Source organism: Microcaecilia unicolor, chromosome 11 (assembly GCF_901765095.1).
Source record: "Microcaecilia unicolor chromosome 11, aMicUni1.1, whole genome shotgun sequence".
In the NCBI taxonomy this organism is placed as follows: Eukaryota; Metazoa; Chordata; class Amphibia; order Gymnophiona; family Siphonopidae; genus Microcaecilia; species Microcaecilia unicolor.
The window spans coordinates 36,005,119-36,025,977 of NC_044041.1; the positions used below are offsets into that span (position 1 = coordinate 36,005,119).

The following is a 20,859-nucleotide window of genomic DNA, read 5'->3' on the forward strand; positions in this document are numbered from 1 at the left end:
CGATTGTATTCGGGAGATAAACATTGAAACCTGGTACATCTTCCTCCCAAAAGAATCCACGGTTCTAGGTTCTCTACCTGGGGGTGCTGAGGCATAGTCCCTGGAACTGTTAGCTCTTTTGAGAGTGGACTCCACTACCATAGAATTGTGAGGCAACTGAGGCTTATCAAAACAGGTGCACTGTGAATCTGATACTGGGTGTCAATCTTCTTAGGCATGACCAGAATTGAAAAAGGGGACTCCCAGTTCCTAACAAGGACTTCCTGAAGTACCTCATGGAGATGGACAGTCACAGCCTCCCTAGGAGGAGACGTATAGTCCAGGACCTCGAGCTTGTCCTCTGGAAGTGGCATCAGTCATTTCCTTTGATGCCCAGAGCTCCCGGCACCATGCGTTGAGGGTGATCGATGACAATGCTTCTTGACCTTCACCCAAAGCATGTCACTGAGGCTCCTCTGTGCCGAGGACGACATAAAATCCACACACTGCCTTGGGGTCAGGTCCGACAATGGATGGTCCCGGGGGCCCTGCACAGCAGGAGGCCTCAAGGCAGATGGAGACCCACTCGATGCTTCACTGCTCCCAGTGTCTAAGTGTCTAGCAGGATCCGTGCTTACCGACGTTCCCAATGCCGGTTCAACACGCGACGTCAATGCAGATGCCAGTGTCGAGGAACTGGACTTGGCTCCAAAAATCCTCTCTCGTTGAGCCTCTCTGGAAACCTGGGACCTTTTCTTCATGCAAAGACAGAGAATACAGTTAGTGGGGTTATGGACGGGCCCTAGACACCAAGAATGGGTGTCCTTCCCAGAGATCGTCCAACTGCACCGTATACGGCACTTAAAACCACTGGGAACCTTCGTGGACATGGAAGGAAAAACTTCTTCAGCTAAATTAAATGAAGCGATGGTGCCTGAAAAAGGGGCAAGGCATGGCAAAAAAATGAAGGGGAAAATCCTGGCTGAAGTCAAGGCCTAAAAGCGGCCAGACGACGAAAAAGAAAGCAAACTTAAAACAGGGCAAAATAAACTAAAAAAATATAAGGAAAAGACAAAAAGGGAGCAGGTTTCATAACTGGGAACACAATTTAAAGATGAAAATCTGCTGAAAGGCAGAAAAAAAGCTCTTTAGGACCAAGCGATGTGAGGAGACGGTAAAAAAACCACGTCCTCTACTCACCACAGTAGAAAATGAACTGCGCAGGCTGCGTTCTCATGGTGGGTGGGAAGGCACTTGTGCATATGTGGTGCAGCATGTCTCACGCTCCACAAAGCTCTACTTACACATACTTGTTATAAGTCCTGGACCGGGCAACGCGGGTCGGCATCACCCACTTGTGAGAATAAATAAGCTTGTTTGTTCTCCAAGAAAAAGAATTATAGTAATCTAGCTAAGATAATATTAAACCCTGTACCGTTAATGCAAAGTGTTCTTCTGAAAAGAATGATTAAACAGTCCTCAATTGTTTTAATTTAAAGAAAATAATTTTAATAAGATAATTTAACTGTGGCCCCATAGAAAGAGTAGTCCAACACTATGCCTAAGACTTTGGTAGTACGTTCAATTGGCAAATAATCATTTGTGTTTAGTGAAATTGTAGCTGGTATTAAGTCATCATGCTTCCCCAACCACAAAAATTTTTTTGTTGATTTTCAACTTCAACAATTGAAATAAAGCCCAATCTTTAATTTTTTTAATACAGTTGGGAGTGAAGGAGTGGCCTAGTGCTTAGAGCACTGGTCTTGACATCCAGAGGTGCTCGGTTCAAATCCCACAGCTACTACTTGTGAACTTGGGCAAGTCACTTAACCCTCCATTGCCTCAGGTACAAAAACTTAAGAGTGTGTCCCTCCAGGGACAGGGAAATATCCAGTGTACCTGAATCCAACTCACCTTGAGCTACTATACATATTTACAGTTCATCAAAAATTTCTGAAACCAGTAATGCCCAGTTATCTCAGCTTAGCTATCAATGGTATCAGATTCAGATGAAATATCAAACTGCAGAAGAACTGCATAAGAACCCAAGCTTAGAATTTTTTTCACCTCAGAGATCAGAGTCAATAAAAAGTTTTCCATACTATCAATCCAAACTGAGATCTATGAAGAATGCTGAATTTGTCCAAGTAGCTAGATAATTGTTGAACAACAATTGCCTATCAGCTTTGTAAAAAACAAAAACGTATGCTAGTAACAGGCCTATAGCTACTTGGTAACGTCAGATGTAAATTAGATTTAGGTATTAATGAAGCCTAGTTCAAGTTTGCTGTTAAGGCACAAAGCAAGGCTGCACCAAGACTACATCAAAGGCAAAAAAAATAACTGTCCAAATGTTTACGTCTAATAATGCTACAGGCATGAAATCTAGTAGTAGAGGCAGTCAAAGATCATAAGAAACCTATTTTACTAAACAATGGCCTAATTATAAATGTCATACTTCCTTCCCACCACAATTGGATTTCAGAGGTAAAACATAATTACTTACCTACCACACTTGTTTTATGGACCTCTGGTTCTGTCCCTGTAAATGAATCACCAAGGTCATCAAAAAACTGCTCCATATCTTTCAGTTCTCCTTCAGCCATTAGTTTAATTCTAGAATAGAGAAAAAAAAAAAAACAGAATGGGAAGGAATTAAGAGAGCATCCACCTTCCCATGAGCTCTGTCATGGACACAGAACCAGAAAACTCTTCTGAAAGACAGAGCTTTAAAATCTATGTTGACCAACACAGCTGAAAATCATTGGGACTGTGACCTAATTACCCCAGATTTCTAAGCAGACCTATAGGAGCACAGGCAGTGTTCTTATCTACCCTTCAAGTCAAGGACAAACAGTAACAGCATAGAGATGGAATATGATATAAAAACACTTCAGAAAGAGAATATACGGTCTGTGCCTGTGTCAGAGCCGGTGGTTGGGAAGTGGGGCTGGTGGTTGGGAGGCGGGGATAGTGCGGGGCAGACTTATACGATCTGTGCCCTGAAGAGCACAGGTACAAATCAAAGTAGGGTATACACAAAAAGCAGCAAATATGAGTTATCTTGTTGGGCAGACTGGATGGACCGTGCAGGTCTTTTTCTGCCGTCATCTACTATGTTACAGTTATGGAACACATTGCCGCAAAACTCAAAAACGATTTACAAACTAACAAACTTCCGCAAACTGCTGAAGACCCATCTCTTTAACAAGGCATACCACAAAGATCAACCAATGTGAACACACACAACTCCTCCACATATCTATAGAACTGTCTTACTATATCTGCTTGCTATACTACTATCTTGTTTTATCATTACCATGTTGCGCAAGATCCTTCTATAACACTAAATGTCTATTTTCTATTATGTTTCCACTATTCAAGATGTATTGTAAGCCACATTGAGCCTGCAAAGAGGTGGGAAAATGTGGGATACAAATGTAATAAATAAATGAATAAGAGCCTGTACATAATATGTAAACCGCAACAGCGGTATTTCAATTCTCATCCCCTTTCCCTAAACAGCAACATTCCCCATGCAGATGCCTTTAGGAATTTGTCACATGCAGCTATGCCATCTATCCTTACAAAATTAATCAAATTCATTGTAACCCATAACTGCTTCAGTTTCAACAATATCTATCCTACAAAAACTGAGAAAAATCATACAGTATCTACAGCTACTACTCCGGGAAGATGAATTACTGAAAGATATTCCCAGTTCCACCAGTGCTGGTTTTTTATCTAAAGCAAAATTTAATGAAAATCAAGCCCCCAGCAGAAGCTCAAAAAGAAGAGAAAGGCACTAGCAAACTGTAAATCGTGCCAGCACATATCACAGGACCCCACTGTTTCCCACATGGGAAAAACATTTGACATAAATGATCCCACTCATGCTCTCCCTCAAATGTTCTCTAATCTAGGGGAAAGGGGAAATGGGACTTGATATACCACCTTTCTGTGGTTTTTGCAACTACATTCAAAGCGGTTTACATAGTATATACAGGTACTTATTTGTACCTGGGACATGGAGGGTTAAGTGACTTGCCCAGAGTCACAAGGAGTTGCAGTGGGAATCGAACTCAGTTCCTCAGGATCAAAGTCCGCTGCACTAACCACTAGGCTACTCCTCCACTAGCAACATTCAGGACATCAGACTCACAGAAACAGAAGCCTGCGCAGCCGCGTTGCTGATCTGCAAGGGCAGGCTTCTACATGGAATGTTGCTAGTGGAATAGCAACATTCCATGTAGAATCTCCAATTGTAGCCACAGAATCTCAACATTCCATTTAGAATCTCAAATAGGGAAAGGGAAATGGGACTTGATATACCGCCTTTCTGTGGTTTTTGCAACTACATTCAAAGCGGTTTACATAGTATACACAGCTACTTATTTTATACCTGGGGCAATGGAGGGTTAAGTGACTTGCCCAGAGTCACAAGGAGCTGCAGTGGGAATCGAACCCAGTTCCCCAGGCTCAAAGTTTGCTGCACTAACCACTAGGCTACTCTAATCACTTTTAATCCAATTAATCCCTAGATTTAGGTCCAAACTGACTCACAGCAAAAGATTACATTACAAAACAAACAAAAAGAACAAGACAAAAAAAGTTCACGTCAAATATTTTTCAAAAAGGAATGTTTCCAGATGCTTCCTAAAAAGGAAGAACAACAATAAAGATGTTTTATATATTATTCAATGCAGAAAATATGAAGGATGCTATACTGGGGTGATAAGCCAGAAGCTAAAGACAAGAATCAATTCATACAAGGTACCACATCAGAAACCACAAAGCAAATAGAAGTGACACCTCTGTGGGTGAGCATTTTTCAAAACATGGACACCGCATTAATGATCTTATGGTCAGAATACTCCAGTAACTTTTAAAACAATCCATGAATGTAAGACCTTTGAAGTTCAAATGATTAAATATTTTGACAAGGATCTAGATTTTCTATCACATTACAAACACCATAAAATTAGACTGCGTTGTCACCTTCTGATTACCCATTCACCTCTCCTCCTGTCCTTGGAATGCTTTTCATGTTTCATTACATATATGTTATTATTGTCGTCATTTGCTCATAACCAACCTGAAGAAGGTGACTCTACCTTTGAAGGCTAGTCAATAAAATCTATGAAGGTAGTCCAATACAAAAAGGTATCACTTTATTTTCCTCTCTTTTATTTCTATTTATTACTTTTAAAGCGGACTACAAAGACCACCGCCCTACTTTATCCAATTAAGACCATGTACATTACAGCCCCTGTTATAACTCCCCATCCCCAAATGCTTGCCATTTTATTTCATTAGACAGCGTGGTCATTCATTTCAACACCTGGACTTCAACAATACTTAGAGGTGAAAGAACAGTGCTGTCCAATTAGAGCTGTACGAACTGAGACTTATGAAAAGAAAGGGAACTGTGTAAGGACACAAAAAATCGCTGGCAGAGGAAATTCCTGAACATTGATGCACTATATTATTGTACTAGTAAAAAAGGCCCATTTCTGAAAGAAATGAAACGGGCACTAGCAAGGTTTTCCTCGGAGTGTGTTTGTTTGAGAAAGAGTGTGTGAGAGTGACTGTGTGAGAGAGAGAGAGAGAGTAAATGTGTGAGTGTGACTGTGTGAGAGAGAGAGAGAGAGAGTAAATGTGTGAGTGTGACTGTGTGAGAGAGAGAGAGAGAGAGAGAGTAAATGTGTGAGTGTGACTGTGTGAGAGAGAGAGAGAGAGAGAGAGAGAGAGTAAATGTGTGAGTGTGACTGTGTGAGAGAGAGAGAGAGAGAGAGAGAGAGAGTAAATGTGTGAGTGTGACTGTGTGAGAGAGAGAGAGAGAGAGAGAGAGTAAATGTGTGAGTGTGTGAGATTGAGAGTGTGTGCCAGGGGCGCCCCCCCTCCCTCCAAGTTCCAGGATCGTCCCCCTCCCTCCCTCCGAGTTCCAGGATCGTCCCCTCCCTCCCTCCAGGTTCCCCCCACCTCCCTCCGAGTTTCAGGGTCCCTCCCTCTGTCCGAGTTTCAGGGTCCTTCCCTCTGTCCGAGTTCCAGGGCCCCCCCTCCCTCCCAGTTCCAGGGTCGCCAGCAGAGGTAAAAGGCGTGCAGGCTCGGCCCTTCTCTCTCTCAGCTGTGGTCCCGCCCTCATTTCCTGTTTCCGCAAGGGCGGGACCACAGCTGAGAGAAAAGGGCCGAGGCTGCATGCGTTTTACCACTGCTGCCGGCCGCCATAACCCTGACTTGGTAAGTGAAGATGACTTTTAAACATTGGAGGTAGGGGGCCTGGAACTGGAAGGGAGGGAGGGAGGGAGGGAGGGACGACACCCTCATGCTTGTGACGTTGCGTTGCTTTGCCTGGCAACTATGCTGCGTCCCCTTCCCTCTCAGTGTTCAGCCCTCGACGTCATAACATTATGACGCGAGGGCGGGACAGTGAGACAGATGGTTACAGGTAGCACGAACCCTACGAACCCTTCAGTGCCACGGGAGTCAGCTTCAGAACGTTGGAGTTGGAAATTATTATATAGGATTGTGTGATTATGCATTGCTGCTATGACGTAGACTAATGAATTCAAGAATTCTGATTCAAAAGTCAGTATTCTAACCTGGGACTACACTCCATGGAGAAGTGGATTCCCAACATAGGTTCTGTGATGAAGTTTAGGCGAAATCAAACAAATATTCTATTTTAATACAACTCGCTTTTGCTTTTCCTACACCCTGGTGTTAATATCGTCAAACTCTACCTTATTTTCACCGAATTGGCCAAGGTGGGACAACATTCATCAACAGCCTTCAGCAATCGTGAAAGTGTCATATCAGGACCCTGATAAAGGAAACATAAGTTAAAAGCAGAGCAAACAAAAATGGATCCACACACAAAAGTCTCCTGAAGTCATACTATGAAACAAACCACAGTAAAACAGTACATCTAAAATAGAGGGCTGCGCAGGAATGGGGATTGTGGGAATCCTGCGGGGATGGAAAAAGGTACTGTGGGAATCCTGTGGGGATGGAAGCAGTTGCCGTGGGATTCCCACGGGAATGTAGTCAAACGCTAGGTTGATTTCAGAATGAGGCTTGAAATGCACTCAAAGAGGCAACTGGAGCACCAGAATGGGGCTTGGAATGTACGGAGAGGCAGACAGAATGTGGCATGGAATGCCCAGAGAAGCCAGAACACCAGATTGAACTTGGAACACTCACTGGTTGAATAGTGAATACCATCCAAAAACAACAGGAATCTGTTGGGGTTGGGAGGAAACAGGGCTGCGAGCAAGTAAATAATAGCACTGAATCCTATGGGTACAGGTGGGAATGGAGATTAATAATTCCCTTTAGTGTCCAATGTTCCCATAATAAGCCATATGGGAACAGATTGATGGGAACATTGGACACTAAAGGGTTAATTGTGGGGATGGAATGGATCTTAATGGGTACGGGTGGGTATGGGTTAGATTCTATTGGGGATGGGTGAAATTTCTGTCCTGTGCAACTCTCTAATCTAAAAGCCTACGAGTTCACTATTGTTCATATGGCATATATATGGCATATATTATACATGAATACTCAAAAATTGAAAAATATACTGGAAAGCAAAAAATCATCAGAAACCTATCATATATTAATTTGCTCTAAGGTTGGCTTTAACCCAGAACATAATATATATCATAAATTTTAAACAAAAAGAAACCTCAACAGCCTAGGGTGCCTACAGAGATGGTCTCTGCCAATTTTAACGGCTCCTATCATCGGTTTCAAAAATCCTCTGAAAACAACTGCAAAGGAAAACAACTCCCTAATGGAGAAAAAAAAAAACCTGAGGAAATAATTATATTAATAATGTGTCAGGTTAAAATCAACTCCATCCTGAAAAAGATCAAAAAAGTTATAGGGAATTTATTACATGTGCACAGAACAAATTTATTTCCACTTAGCTTATCCACCCGGGTGGTCACCGCAGCCTTCGATTTCTAAAACCATCTAACCGGGACTAGCTTCAAATCTGTCAGCTGTAGCACCATGCAAAAATCCTTGACAAAGGGCCCCCCCTGTTTCGTCTCTGCCTCAGGAGGAATCCACCAATGAAAAGAATCTTTCAGTCATGTAGTTAGACAACAAAATGGCGACTGGATAAATAGATGCTAACATTAGGACAACCCATTGCATGACATCAACTACAATAAGTTCTTATTGGTTGATAAGATCAGCTACAAAAAATACATTACATTCAGTAGAACGTTTACCATTCCAATGGGCCATTTAACCCACTTGGAGGCATATTTTCAAAGCACTTACTTAGCCTTCCAAAGTTCCATAGGTTTCTATGGAACTTTGGAAGGCTAAGTGCTTTGAAAATATGCTTGGTGACATAGTTTGTAATTTAAAGATCCATTTTTGTTCCTTTTGATAAACACGAGACACATCTCCTCTACGTCCATTATCATTAAGTTGTTTAATGACCAACCAGCGTAATTGTTCAAAGGAGTGCCTCATGTATATTATATATAAAAATGTTAATTTTGCAAGGAAAATGACTGGAACAGGTCAAACAACAAACGGGAGAAAACTAAAAGAAAATGTATTACAACATGTTCACAATACACGGTGTACTGTATGTCAGTGTCAATGGAAGGGTATTAGGCACCTTAGATGAATCTTCAGCTTTGAGCTACCCTCTTTATCAACTTACCTAACAGTCACAATTCTAGTACAGCACTTCCTCATACAGGCCATGACCACTAAATCAACCAGTGTTTCCTTCTATGGCTGCAGAAGCTCTAGCACAGCATCCCTCTTTCCTGCACCCCCCCTTCCTTTGCTTCTGCCCATAGCGCTCAGCATCCCCCCCTCTCTCGTCGTACTCAGCATCTCTTCATTCCCCTCCTCCCCACAGCATCCTCTTCTCTCTTCAATCCACTCCCTGTTCAGTATACCAGCATCACCCCAATTTTTTGTCCCCTTGCCACAGTACTCAGAAACCTCTCTCTCCACCCAATCATCGGTCCAAAACCAGCACTTTACTTTGCCTTACTCTTCCCCACCCTCTTCCCATCACACCACCAGCTCAGCACCCTCTTTAAACCCACTCCCATCTGCCCCAGTACACTCTCTTTTCCCACCCCAACAGCTACCAAACATTCATTCCCCTCTCTTTCTAGCCCTTCTTATTTTTTGCAGTTCTGGGACTCCTCCTACATGCTAGATGTTGGTAACATGAGCTCCATTAACAGCCCAACACTGTCACTTGAAACATTCTAACACTGATGAGCTGGCACATCTGACATTGCAATGCAAGTTTTAAATGTTAGAGGTCCATATCATTCCTGCCTTAAAAGTGGGTGGATAGCACTTGGAGATTTCCAGAATTTTGTTACCCTTCCTCCCAATTTTGGTATTCTGGATGTCCTCCTAGTTCACCTAATGGAAGGGCTGGCCTTGACTGTGCTGCAAACAAGATATATTTACTACCTAACCTTAATATGTCAAAACTTGACCCACCTTGAACCTGGTTATTCCTTTTATAGGCAGAAAATAATGTCAAATTAAATTGGCCCTTTTTTTTTTTAACACAAAAGACACGGGGGGGGGGGGGGGGGGGGATTCAAAAACAGGTTTTAATCTTTTGTCACTGCATAATCAACAGCCTGATATACATCTCTTAAAGAGGATTATGAACCCTACGTCTTATGTAACCAGTTCCCACATACTTACAGAGGCATTTCGGACTATTTACCTCTTCACAAATACTGAGCTCTAACAGCTTTTTATAAGTTGTTATTGTGTAGTCAGATGTAATAATTAAATTCAGCAAAAAAAAAAAAAAAGTACTGCAGGGCCAAGTCATCTGTCCCTTTGCTCATAATATGTCAATTCAGAAAGGGCCTTTTTTTTTCCCCGTTCCAACAATTTTTTATTGATGACATCACAAACAATACAGCCAACAGGCTCAGCATACATCAAGTTAGAAATAACACCAACAGTATAATAGCCAAATAAGGAGCTCGTCATCAAAAGTTTTACTATGTCACCCCCACGGCCCCACCCCCATAACGCAGCCCCTCGTACAGAACCTTAAACTTATCCAGAACAGAAATATCCCTTAGTATTGTACGAGTGAAACATCCCCTACAGCCCCCCCCCCCCTAGACTACCCTGAAAACGAAATAACCAGCCACCTTTAACATATTTAACGGCACAAAAAAAAAAAAGGTGAAAAGGAGTGGTGTGCGCACTGCCATTTTATATGTAGGCGCGCAAGGTCCAATTCCCCTGAACACAGTAAGTCTATCCTGAAAGAAGTCTCCTCGCACCACATACTAGAACACCCCAAATCAAATTTTAGTTAAAAATTAAGGATTAAGCTCCTGGCCCGATGTGGAAGGGACCGAATATATACATCCCACATTTCAAGAAACATTTTTAGACGCTTGGGTGAGCACCTCACACACAGACGCGCTAAGAGCATCAATGCATGCAGACGATTCCTCCAAGCCCAAAAGGAGGGAACCTCCTCCCCTACCTACACCCCTAGAATAATTCTCTTACCCAGTACTCCTGCTTTGCGGAGAAACAAAGCCTGTGAACGATTTTGGATGCGGAAAGTTTCATACTTATCTAACAAAAACCCCACAGGGGATAAGGGAACCACACAGCCCAACAATTTAGTAAGATAAATAGATATATCATTCCAAAAACTCCTATCTTCAGACAACCCCAAAACACATGAAAAAAAGGAATTTTGACCTTGCCTGAACTTTTGACAAATCGGAGAATCTATTGCCCCCACCTTAGTTCCTGTGTGCTCTATGCAGCGTACGAAATTGACATTCCCTCAGCTCCACACTCACCAATATCTCTGGGATACGCTTAATAAGCTTATATGGATCTACAGATGTGCCTGCCAACCCCAGATCTCGACCCCATTTAGCACTCAGATCCCCAAATTTCTGAGGTGGTAAAATAGATTGCAATCCTACTATATAAATGAAGAGTGACCGACGTGCCGCGCATGCGATACGGGTGACCAGTGAGCACCGGGCTGGGATCGTCCGACAGAAGCTCTGAGGTGCACTCCGACAGGTCAGATGAGCTGCTGCCGCTGTGACCCGGGCACTTTCCTCTGCCACCATCCCCCGGGGCGGCTTTCCTGGGCAGGGGCTCGGCTGGACCCGGCGGGGCTCCGACCGCTTTCTTGCCCGTTTTAATGGGCTCAACGGCTTGTTCTTAATATAAACCAGACACTGACAGCCCTCCATCCCGAAACTTATCAAAAAACGCCTGTAAACATGTGCCCAGGGAAAACGATACAGCGGACATATCCAGGGAACATATATAATGCCTCACCTCATTATCTATATATATAAAACTCACCCTCAACGTTCTATTGTCTGATGACGTCACTGAAGCCAAGGTTCGTAAGTTCGAAGCTCTGAAGCCAAGAAAATCACAGCCTCAGGGCCCTGCCCTCGTGTCAAACGTTATGACGTTGAGGGCGGAGGCGGAGCAATTCACTCACATTGACGACGGCCAGGGCGCCGCAATGGGCCACCCACTGACGACGAAGGTGCGTTGGTTGGGGGGGCCACAGTCACACATCGACGGCGGTCATGGCGGCGCAATGCCGTCACTAACAACCAAGGTGCGTTCGGTGGGGGGGCCCACAGGAAAGCCTTGCTAGCGCCCGTTTCATTGGCTCCAGAAACGGGTCTTTTTTTACTAGTATGCCATAAAATCCTTAGTCTCTACAACCCCCCGTTCGTGCAATATATTCCAAGAGAACATCCTACCTTGCCCATCCAACATGTTGTAATAGAAAATAACCCCTCTCCACCCATCGTCTAAAGCTCACATTATCAAGCCCTGGTGAGAACTGCAAATTACCCAAAATCGGTAGCTGATCTGAGATCTCAGGCTGGCCTCCCAAAAGTGGAATCAAATAATGCCACACCTGTCTCAATGACTGAAATATTACACTGCGGCGGACACTTGAGGGCAAACGGCCTGTTGGGGAATACAAGAGGGAATGGACATGCCAAGGAGAATAAAAGCCCGCCTCGTATCTGCGCGGCGTATAACTATGCTCCTCCAATATCCAATCCCCCAGGTGTCGAAGAAGACAGGCGTAATTATATAAGTGCAAATTTGGAAGACCTAATCCTCCGTATCTCCAAGAACCAAGTAGATATTTAAAAGAATTTCGGTTTCCGCCCGGCCCAGCAAAAATGAGACAGCAATTTTTGTAACGTGACCAAATCTCTTTTCAACAACTTGAGGGGCAATAATTGAAAAACATACAACCACTTAGGAAACAATACCATATTAAAAAGTTGAATTCTACCATGAATTGTCAGCGGAAGATGTACCCACTTAGCCAATTGGACACCAGTGTGATCCAGTAATGCTGTAAAATTCACCTTATAAAGAGTGGCTGTATTTTTAGGGAACTGAATACCCAAATAACGAAAGGAGTTAACCTCCCATTTCAAAGGAAAGAGGCCCCTCCAGTTCTCCTTGACCGAAAGCCTGGTAGGCAACGCCAGGGACTTATCCAAATTCAATTTAAAGCCCGAGAAATCCCCATATTCACCAAAGCTCTCCATCAACGTTTCCAAAGATGCTTGGGGGTTGACAATATGTACCAATAAATCATCTGCAAATGTGGAAAGTTTAAACTCTTGGGAACCTATACTGACCCCTTGTATGTCTGGATTGCTAACAATTTCCCTAATCAATGGGTCTAAAGACAGGACAAAGAGCAGGGGTGACTGGGGACAGCCTTGACGAGTCCCCTGACGAATCTCAAATTCCGAGGAAAAGACAGCGTTAATCTGTAATCTTGCTTTAGAAGCTTTATAGAGAGTTCACACAGCATCCATGAAAAAAAGTTATCCCATATCTTCGAAGCACCGCAAAAAGAAATCCCCAAACCACTCGATCAAATGCCTTCTCTCAGTCGGCCTTTTATCAAGCCGTGCTAGCGGCTCCCACAGTCCGATATGCAAAGCAGTGCCAGAGAAATACCGTCCAATCAGCACATTTGAGCAGCTCCCTCATGCTCAATGCTAATGACATGCAAATTTAGGCACATTGTTAGAATTCAACATTAGGGACTTCTGCAAGAGGATTGTGCCTGGGCATGCGCCCAAGAGCTTTCTGTTAAGCAGGGGGAGGAAGAAGAAGTGCCGGCATCAGCTATAGCAAGATATGAGAGTTCCTGGTTGAAAGCAAACACACTTGTATGTCAATCTAATTTCTTATTAGAATTGTGAACTTATTTTTCCTTTTTGTTTCTGATCACAAATTAATATTTTAGAGAACTGCAATACCTTCAGATATTTGGATATTCTCTTTCTCCTTCTGCCACTCTGTGGGTCTGATTACGACTACCACACGTTAGACAATCATCCCGTGCACTTATCCCAGCTGACTACAGCTGGAGCGCTCACGTCCCTGGATTTCTTACACTAATAAGACAAATAATACTTACTACTCAGAAGTGAAATAAAAGTTTATTCTTGAGACAAGTAAAATAGTGGCTCAAGCAGAGGCTTATTGCAAGTCTGAAATACAGAAAAGAAATGATTAGAGGCCCTTTTTCTCAAAGCCAGTTTACTTGCCTTGGGAACAAAGATGCCCCCCCGAACCCTAGTCTGTCACTCATATTTATACAATACATATTACACAATAATCTGGAAACTAATTACCATATCTTACTAACCAATCATCTGATCACACCTGCTTCTGTTGCCCAACTACAAGTAAGGTAAAATTATGTATCATACCTGATAATTTTCTTTCCATTAATCATAGCTGATCAATCCATAGACTGGTGGGTTGTGTCCATCTACCAGCAGGTGGAGATAGAGAGCAAACTTTTGCCTCCCTATATGTGGTCATGTGCTGCCAGAAACTCCTCAGTATGTCAATATCAAAGCTCCATCCGCAGGACTCAGCACTTAGAGAATTACACCCACAAAGGGACACTCTGCCCAGCTCACCACCGCCGAAACGGGGGAGGGGAATTAACCCAGCTCATCCCCACACAAGTGGGGGAGGGGAATCCGTCCAGCTCATCCCCGCGGAGCGGGGGAGGGACACCACCCCGCCGATGCGGGGGGATCTGGCTTATCCTGCAACCGCGGGAGGAGCTGACTGACCCTAACACCGCCGAAGTGGGAGGGGTACAAAGCTGCCCTACAGCTGCACGAAGCGGGAGGGAGCGCCGGCAGAATTTAAGTCTCAATCCAGCCCCGTAAAACGGAGGGGAGAGGAATGCAGCAGCTCACTGTAACACAAACTCGTCTCAACTCTTGAAGAATCCAATTGAAAAAACTTGAACACGAAGTCCTCCTGAAGTAACTGAAGACTAAACTTGAACCTGAAATGCAACCAGAATATAAACAGTACAGATATCTGGGAGGGGCTATGGATTGATCAGCTATGATTAATGGAAAGAAAATTATCAGGTATGATACAAAATTTTACCTTCCATATCATCATGCTGATCAATCCATAGACTGGTGGGATGTACCGAAGCAGTACTCACCCAGGGCGGGACATTGAAATCCCTGACCTCAACACTGAAGCTCCAAACCGGGCCTCCGCCCGAGCAGCCGCAGTCGAGCGGTAATGCTTGGAGAATGTATGGGCCGGTGCCCAAGTTGCCGCCTTGCATATCTCTTCTAAGGAGACGGACCCGGCCTCTGCCATCGAGGCCGCCTGAGCTCTAGTGGAGTGAGCCTTCAGCTGGATAGGCGGCACCTTCCCCGCGGCCACATAAGCCGCCGCAATGGCTTCCTTGACCCATCTTGCCACTGTAGGCTTAGCAGCCTGCAGACCCTTACGAGGACCTGCAAACAGGACAAACAGATGATCCGACTTCCGGAAATCATTGGTCACTTCCAAGTATCTGATGATGACTTGTCTCACATCCAGATATTTGAGAGCAGAGTATTCCTCTGGGTAGTCCTCCCTACGAAAGGAAGGGAGACAGAGCTGCTGATTCACATGGAAGCGAGAAACAATCGGGCAGGAAGGAAGGCACTGTGCGAATAGTCACTCCTGCCTCAGTGAACTGCAGAAAAGGCTCTCGACATGATTGTGCCTGGAGCTCAGAAACTCTTCTGGCTGAAGTGATAGCCACCAAAAAGACTGCTTTCAACGTCAGGTCTTTCAGAGATGCCCTCGACAAGGGTTCAAAAGGCGGCTTCTGCAATGCTCTTAGCACCAGGTTCAGATTCCACGCAGGCACACTGAGTGCAGAGGAGGGCGCAGGTGATTAACTCCCTTGAGAAAACGCACCACATCTGGCTGCGAAGCCAGGGAAGCACCCTTCAGGCGGCCCCTGAAGCAAGCCAGAGCCGCTACCTGGACTTTAAGGGAACTGAGCGACAGGCCTTTCTCCAGACCTTCTTGCAGGAACGCCAACACTGAAGAAATTGGAGCAGTGAAGGGAGAAAGTGAGCCTGCTTCACACCACGCTGCAAAGGTATGCCAAACCCTGGCGTAAGCAGTAGAAGTAGAGCGCTTCCTCGCTCTCAGCATAGTGGCGATGACCTTGTCTGAGAAGCCCTTCCTCCTCAGACGCTGCCGCTCAATAGCCAGGCCGTAAGACCAAAGGGGGAGGGAAGGCCTGATGCAGCAGCAAAATAAACTCGGGGGAGAAACCCCCCAGACTGTGCACTTCAGCAGCCTGGGCCACGGCCCTAGAGCACCCTCAACCGGCGCTCGCAAGAGCGGGGGAGAAACATGCTGCGCATCCAAGATGGCGTCCGGCGCGACACTTCGTGAAGGAGCCGCGCGGGAAGAACGGCGCTTAACTTTAGCCGCTTTTTTGCCGTCGCCCAAATCAAGGGCGGCCATGGCATTAACGTCTCCCAGCTCAAGGGCGGTCCAAGAAGAAGCCGTCCGAGCAGAGTGGCCGGCCAAGATGGCGGAGGCGAGCAGCGGGGGATGGGCGTTTATGGCGGGAAAAACCGCCGCACCGGAGGGAGAACCGGGACACTGACCGGCCTCCGAACTGACACCCAACAAGGGCGAATCAGACTTCAAGACCCCACCATCCCCGCTAGAAGCGCACACGCGGTCCGGGGAGCGATTCTTCGCGCCCTCGCCCTCCGATGCCATAGGCCACGTGGAGATCGATCGGGGAACCCCCTGCCCGCTATAAAAAGGTAAAAATTACCTGCTTCTTGCTCCGAGCTGTAACGACCTGGTGTCCCAGTGAGTAGCTGCAATAAACGTTTAAATAAACGTCGAAATAAACGCCTTTAAGGACGTCCAAATTTTTTTTTTTTTTTTTAACGGAGCCAGCGGGAGGGGGGAGAAAAGGAGGGACCTGGCGCCACCAGGTTTGCACTTGCTCAAGAAGAGCCCTCAACCCCAGGTACTCAACAAAACCTAAAAATTAGGTTTGGAGACCTAGCCAGAGCTGCTGCTGTGTGTGACCACCACCTGCTGAGATAGAGAACATACTGGGGAGTTTCCAGCAGCACATGACCACATATAGGGAGGCAAAAGTTTGCTCTCTATCTCCACCTGCTGGTAGATGGACACAACCCACCAGTCTATGGATTGATCAGCATGATGATATGGAACTTCTCTCCTACCCATACCTTTCTCACAAATTCCATGCTACTTCAGCAGTTTTTTGTATCACATATCCAAACTGTAACAAAGTTATTTTTGCTGTACCAGTGGACCTTGTGGTTGGCTAGCAGACTTTTCCAACTTCCCCTTTTCACTATCTAAATATAATGTGGTTTCAAACTGTATAAAACACAGGAAATCTGACCCAAAGATTAATATAAAACCTAAATATCCATTAAAGGTTATCTTAATTACATTGGACCATTCTATATGCATTATCTACTAAAAGCTTGTTAACAAAGCTAACAGTCAATAAATTCTTAAGCTGTCTTGTACAGTATCTTGCCCTAGAAATGACCTTAACATTGGTAAGCAAAAAAAAAAATAAAAAAATAAAAAAATTTAAAAAAAAAAAGGTTTTTGTTCCATTCTCAAGACGCCCCTCCCTCCCCATTACCTTAAGCAAGCTTCTATAACTGTCTCCACCCTCACAAGGGTCCACCTCATCTTCTCCCATCACTTGCCCAACAAATCATGATAAATGCGTAAATATGTTTTTGGGTCCAGTCTAGTCAGAAGAAATGTGGGTCACACATGGCTGTCCTTGCACAATTTCACAAAGTCACCCTGCAGCCTGATCTAATTAGCAAGGATTGAAAACAGCACACAGAATAATTAGGGAGGGAAATTAAATAAATCTTACAGGTAACCCTTGTTTCATTATTCGTTCTGAAAATACTACTACTACTACTTAACATTTCTAGAGCGCTACTAGGGTTACGCAGCGCTGTACAAATTAAACAAAGAAGGACGGTCCCTGCTCAAAGGAGCTTACAATCTAAAGAACGAAATGTCAAGTTGGGGCAGTCTAGATTTCCTGGGTAGAGGTGTAGTGGTTAGGTGCCGAAGGCGACATTGAAGAGGTGGGCTTTAAGCAGTGATTTGAAGATGGGCAGGGAGGGGGCCTGGCGTATGGGCTCGGGGAGTTTGTTCCATGCGTGGGGTGAGGCGAGGCAGAAAGGGCGGAACCTGGAGTTGGCGGTGGTGGAGAAGGGTACTGAAAGGAGGGATTTGTCTTGAGAGCGGAGGTTACGGGTAGGAACGTAAGGGGAGATGAGGGTTGAGAGGTAAGGAGGGGCTGCAGATCTAGTACATTTGTAGGTTAGTAGCAGAAGCTTGAATTGAATGCGGTACCTGATCGGAAGCCAATGAAGTGACTTGAGGAGAGGGGTGATATGAGTGTATCGGTTCAGGCGGAAGATAAGACGTGCAGCAGAGTTCTGAACGGACTGAAGGGGGGATAGGTGGCTAAGTGGGAGACCAGTGAGGAGTAGGTTGCAGTAGTCAAGGCGAAAGGTAACGAGAGAGTGGATGAGAGTTCGGGTGGTGTGCTCAGAGAGGAAAGGGCGGATTTTGCTAATGTTATAGAGGAAGAAGCGACAGGTCTTGGCTATCTGCTGGATACGCGCAGAGAAGGAGAGGGAGGAGTCGAAGATGACACCGAGGTTGCGGGCAGATGAGACGGGGACAATGAGGGTGTTATCAACCGAAATAGAGAGTGGAGGTAGAGGAGAAGTGGGTTTGGGTGGGAAGACAAGAAGTTCGGTCTTGGCCATGTTCAGTTTCAGGTGGCGGTTGGACATCCAGGCAGCAATGTCGGATAAGCAGGCCGATACTTTGGCCAGGGTTTCCGCAGTGATGTCAGGTGTGGAGAGATAAAGCTGGGTGTCGTCAGCATAAAGATGATAGTGGAAGCCATGAGACGAGATCAGGGAGCCCAGGGAAGAGGTGTAGATAGAGAAAAGAAGGGGTCCAAGGACAGAACCCTGAGGGACTCCAACAGAGAGCGGGATGGGGTTGAGGAAGAACCATGAGAGTGTACTCTGAAGGTACGATGGGAGAGATAAGAGGAGAACCAAGAGAGGACAGAGCCCTGGAACCCAAAAGAGGACAGTGTGTCAAGAAGTAAGTTGTGATTGACAGTGTCAAAAGCGGCGGATAGGTCGAGGAGAATGAGGATGGAGTAATGACCTTTGGATTTGGCGAGGAACAGGTCATTACAGACTTTGGATAATGCTGTTTCTGTCGAGTGTAGTGGGCGAAAGCCAGATTGAAGCGGATCAAGGATGGCATGAGAGGCGAGAAAATCAATGCAACGGCTGTGTATTTTGGAGAGGAAGGGTTGGAGGGAGATGGGGCGGTAGTTGGAGGGCCAGGTAGGGTCAACATTAGGGGTCCAAGTCCCCCTCCCCCAAGTTCCCTACACCACATTTCAAATTTCATTTATCCCCCAGTTGTACTGTTGTTCCCTACCAACTTTTCCTTGTTCTATTTGGAAGCATGTTTAGTATAAGTTGTGGATGTACTCTATCCGGGCAGTGGGAGAAGAAAATCTTACAGCATTTTTCTTGCAAAGCATCATAGCTTTCTTACCCCTCCCCTTTTTAAAAATTTATTTTAATTTTGTAAATGCAAGTCCTTGTACTATTGTCTCTAGCTTGGCAGAAGCACCCAAACGTCTGCTCCGAGTTGGCGTTATTTCTGCAGCAGTAAGGTGGCTTAGGTTTGTGCGGTGTTCTTCTGAGCATTGGGAGGGAATGGGTAACTACTTCATTTGACTAATTTGAATGCCTCTTGCGCTATCCTTGGGCGTGCTTGTTGTTCACTGTGCTAGCGACCTCCGAGCATGAGATGGTAACAAGTGAAGGCTCTAGTCCGGCGCTAATGGCCTCTAGCGCAGACATTTGCTTCTGAGCACTGGGGCACCAGTGCGGTAATGCTGACAAAGACCATTCACTCTGAATGGGCTTTGTTGGCATTGCTGCACAGAAACCGCTAAAGTAGCTTGATAAAAGAGGTCCTAACAGATTTGTATTCTCCATTTTATAGACCAATGCTAGAACAAATTGGATCAGAACAACATAGCATAACATGTTTAATGGCAGATAAAATGTAAAATATTTTATACTGGAGGAAACAATAATAAAGATGGGGTAGGCAACCATTGTGACACTGAATTTTTTAAAAACCTATATTTAGCTGGTATATGTTTGTTATTAAGTAGCACCTCTATAACCACTATTAATTTAGAAACATTGCCAAAAGCAAAATATTGGTGAAAGAGGGCACTTCAGCATGAAATGCTATTCTGGTTTCACAATACTAAGTTGACTTGATTTGAACATTTCTAAAAGATGAGTTTTGGAATTCCAGTATTATTTGTTATAACCTATTTAATTACACCTTCTACTTCCATTAACCTTTTGGTAATTTGTATTACCTGGCCCATGAAAACGTGAAAGATTTGGAATCAGAATGTGCCACACAACAAAACTGACTTAGTTTTAACTACAGTATAGTATAAAGCACATGTACACAGTAAAAAGAAAGATTCAGCATCAACTGGATAAGCTCTGGAACTTGCAGCCAGAGGATGTGGTAACAGCAGTTAGCGTATCTGGGTTTAAAAAAAAAAAAAATTTGGACAAGTTCCTGGAGGAAAAGCCCATAGTCTGTTATTGAGATGGCCATGGGGGAAGCCACTGCTTGCCCCGGGATAGGTAGCATGGAATGTTGCAACTAATATGGTTTCTGACAGATATTTATGACCTGCATTGCCCACTGTTGGTCCATCTAGCCCAGTACCCTGCTTCCATTGGTCTGACCCAGTATTGGCTAGTCTTATATTAACTAGCCGAATAATCCTCCAAAACTACAAATGCTTTGCTGTTACAACACAGCTATAATCACATGCAAATGCCCTAATTATCAGGTCTCCCAGTATAGGAGCATGATAAAGCTCAGGTCAGGTTATCCATGCACGGGGAGTCGGCTGCATAAACATCACCTCCTTCTAGAACACACAGATTATTTTTTGCGTACTGAATACTAGGTTGTGGGCAATTCATTGCAGTCTGCAGGGAGGTGGTAACGGACAGACGTACGAACAAACTGAGTAGTAAAGAGAGAAAGCGATCAGAGGGCTCCTGACCTGTAGCAGCGGCAGGATTAATTTGTTTAGCCGCCTTTTCTCTATAAGGCTGATCTGCGTGCATTTGGTCATATCACTGAGCAGCACAAGGACGGCAATCTTGTAAGGCGTGACCCAGTCCTTGATGCCGAACACGTTGGCGTGCACCACTCCGTTAGTCATCATTGGATTAAAGTACAAGCTTTCATGGACACTAGCCATAACTGGGCCGAAAACAGCCAGTCTCTTTCCCTTGCTCAATTTCCGCAGGTTCAGAGGTGCCGGTGAGCGGCGCCCAAAAAGGCCGGGCCTACCGCAGTCGA

The 20,859-nt window shown here is 44.8% G+C and overlaps 1 protein-coding gene across 2 annotated transcripts in view; it reads right to left on the reverse strand.

Annotated features, from left to right (window-relative positions):
- ANAPC5 (anaphase promoting complex subunit 5) overlaps positions 1-20,844 on the reverse strand; it is a 78,447-nt gene extending 57,603 nt beyond the window's left edge. Inside the window, exons 1-3 of one of the 2 annotated variants that reach the window (XM_030219891.1) lie at positions 20,558-20,844; positions 6,723-6,802; positions 2,486-2,595 (exon numbers count right to left, since the gene is read on the reverse strand). In XM_030219891.1, coding sequence (XP_030075751.1) covers positions 2,486-2,595; positions 6,723-6,802; positions 20,558-20,758 — 391 coding nt within the window. In that variant the 5' untranslated portion in view covers positions 20,759-20,844. Of the gene's footprint in view, positions 1-2,485; positions 2,596-6,722; positions 6,803-13,465; positions 13,538-20,557 lie in introns of those variants that run through there. The other variant, XM_030219893.1, reaches the window with a different exon arrangement.
- Between the last annotated feature and the right edge of the window lie 15 nt (positions 20,845-20,859).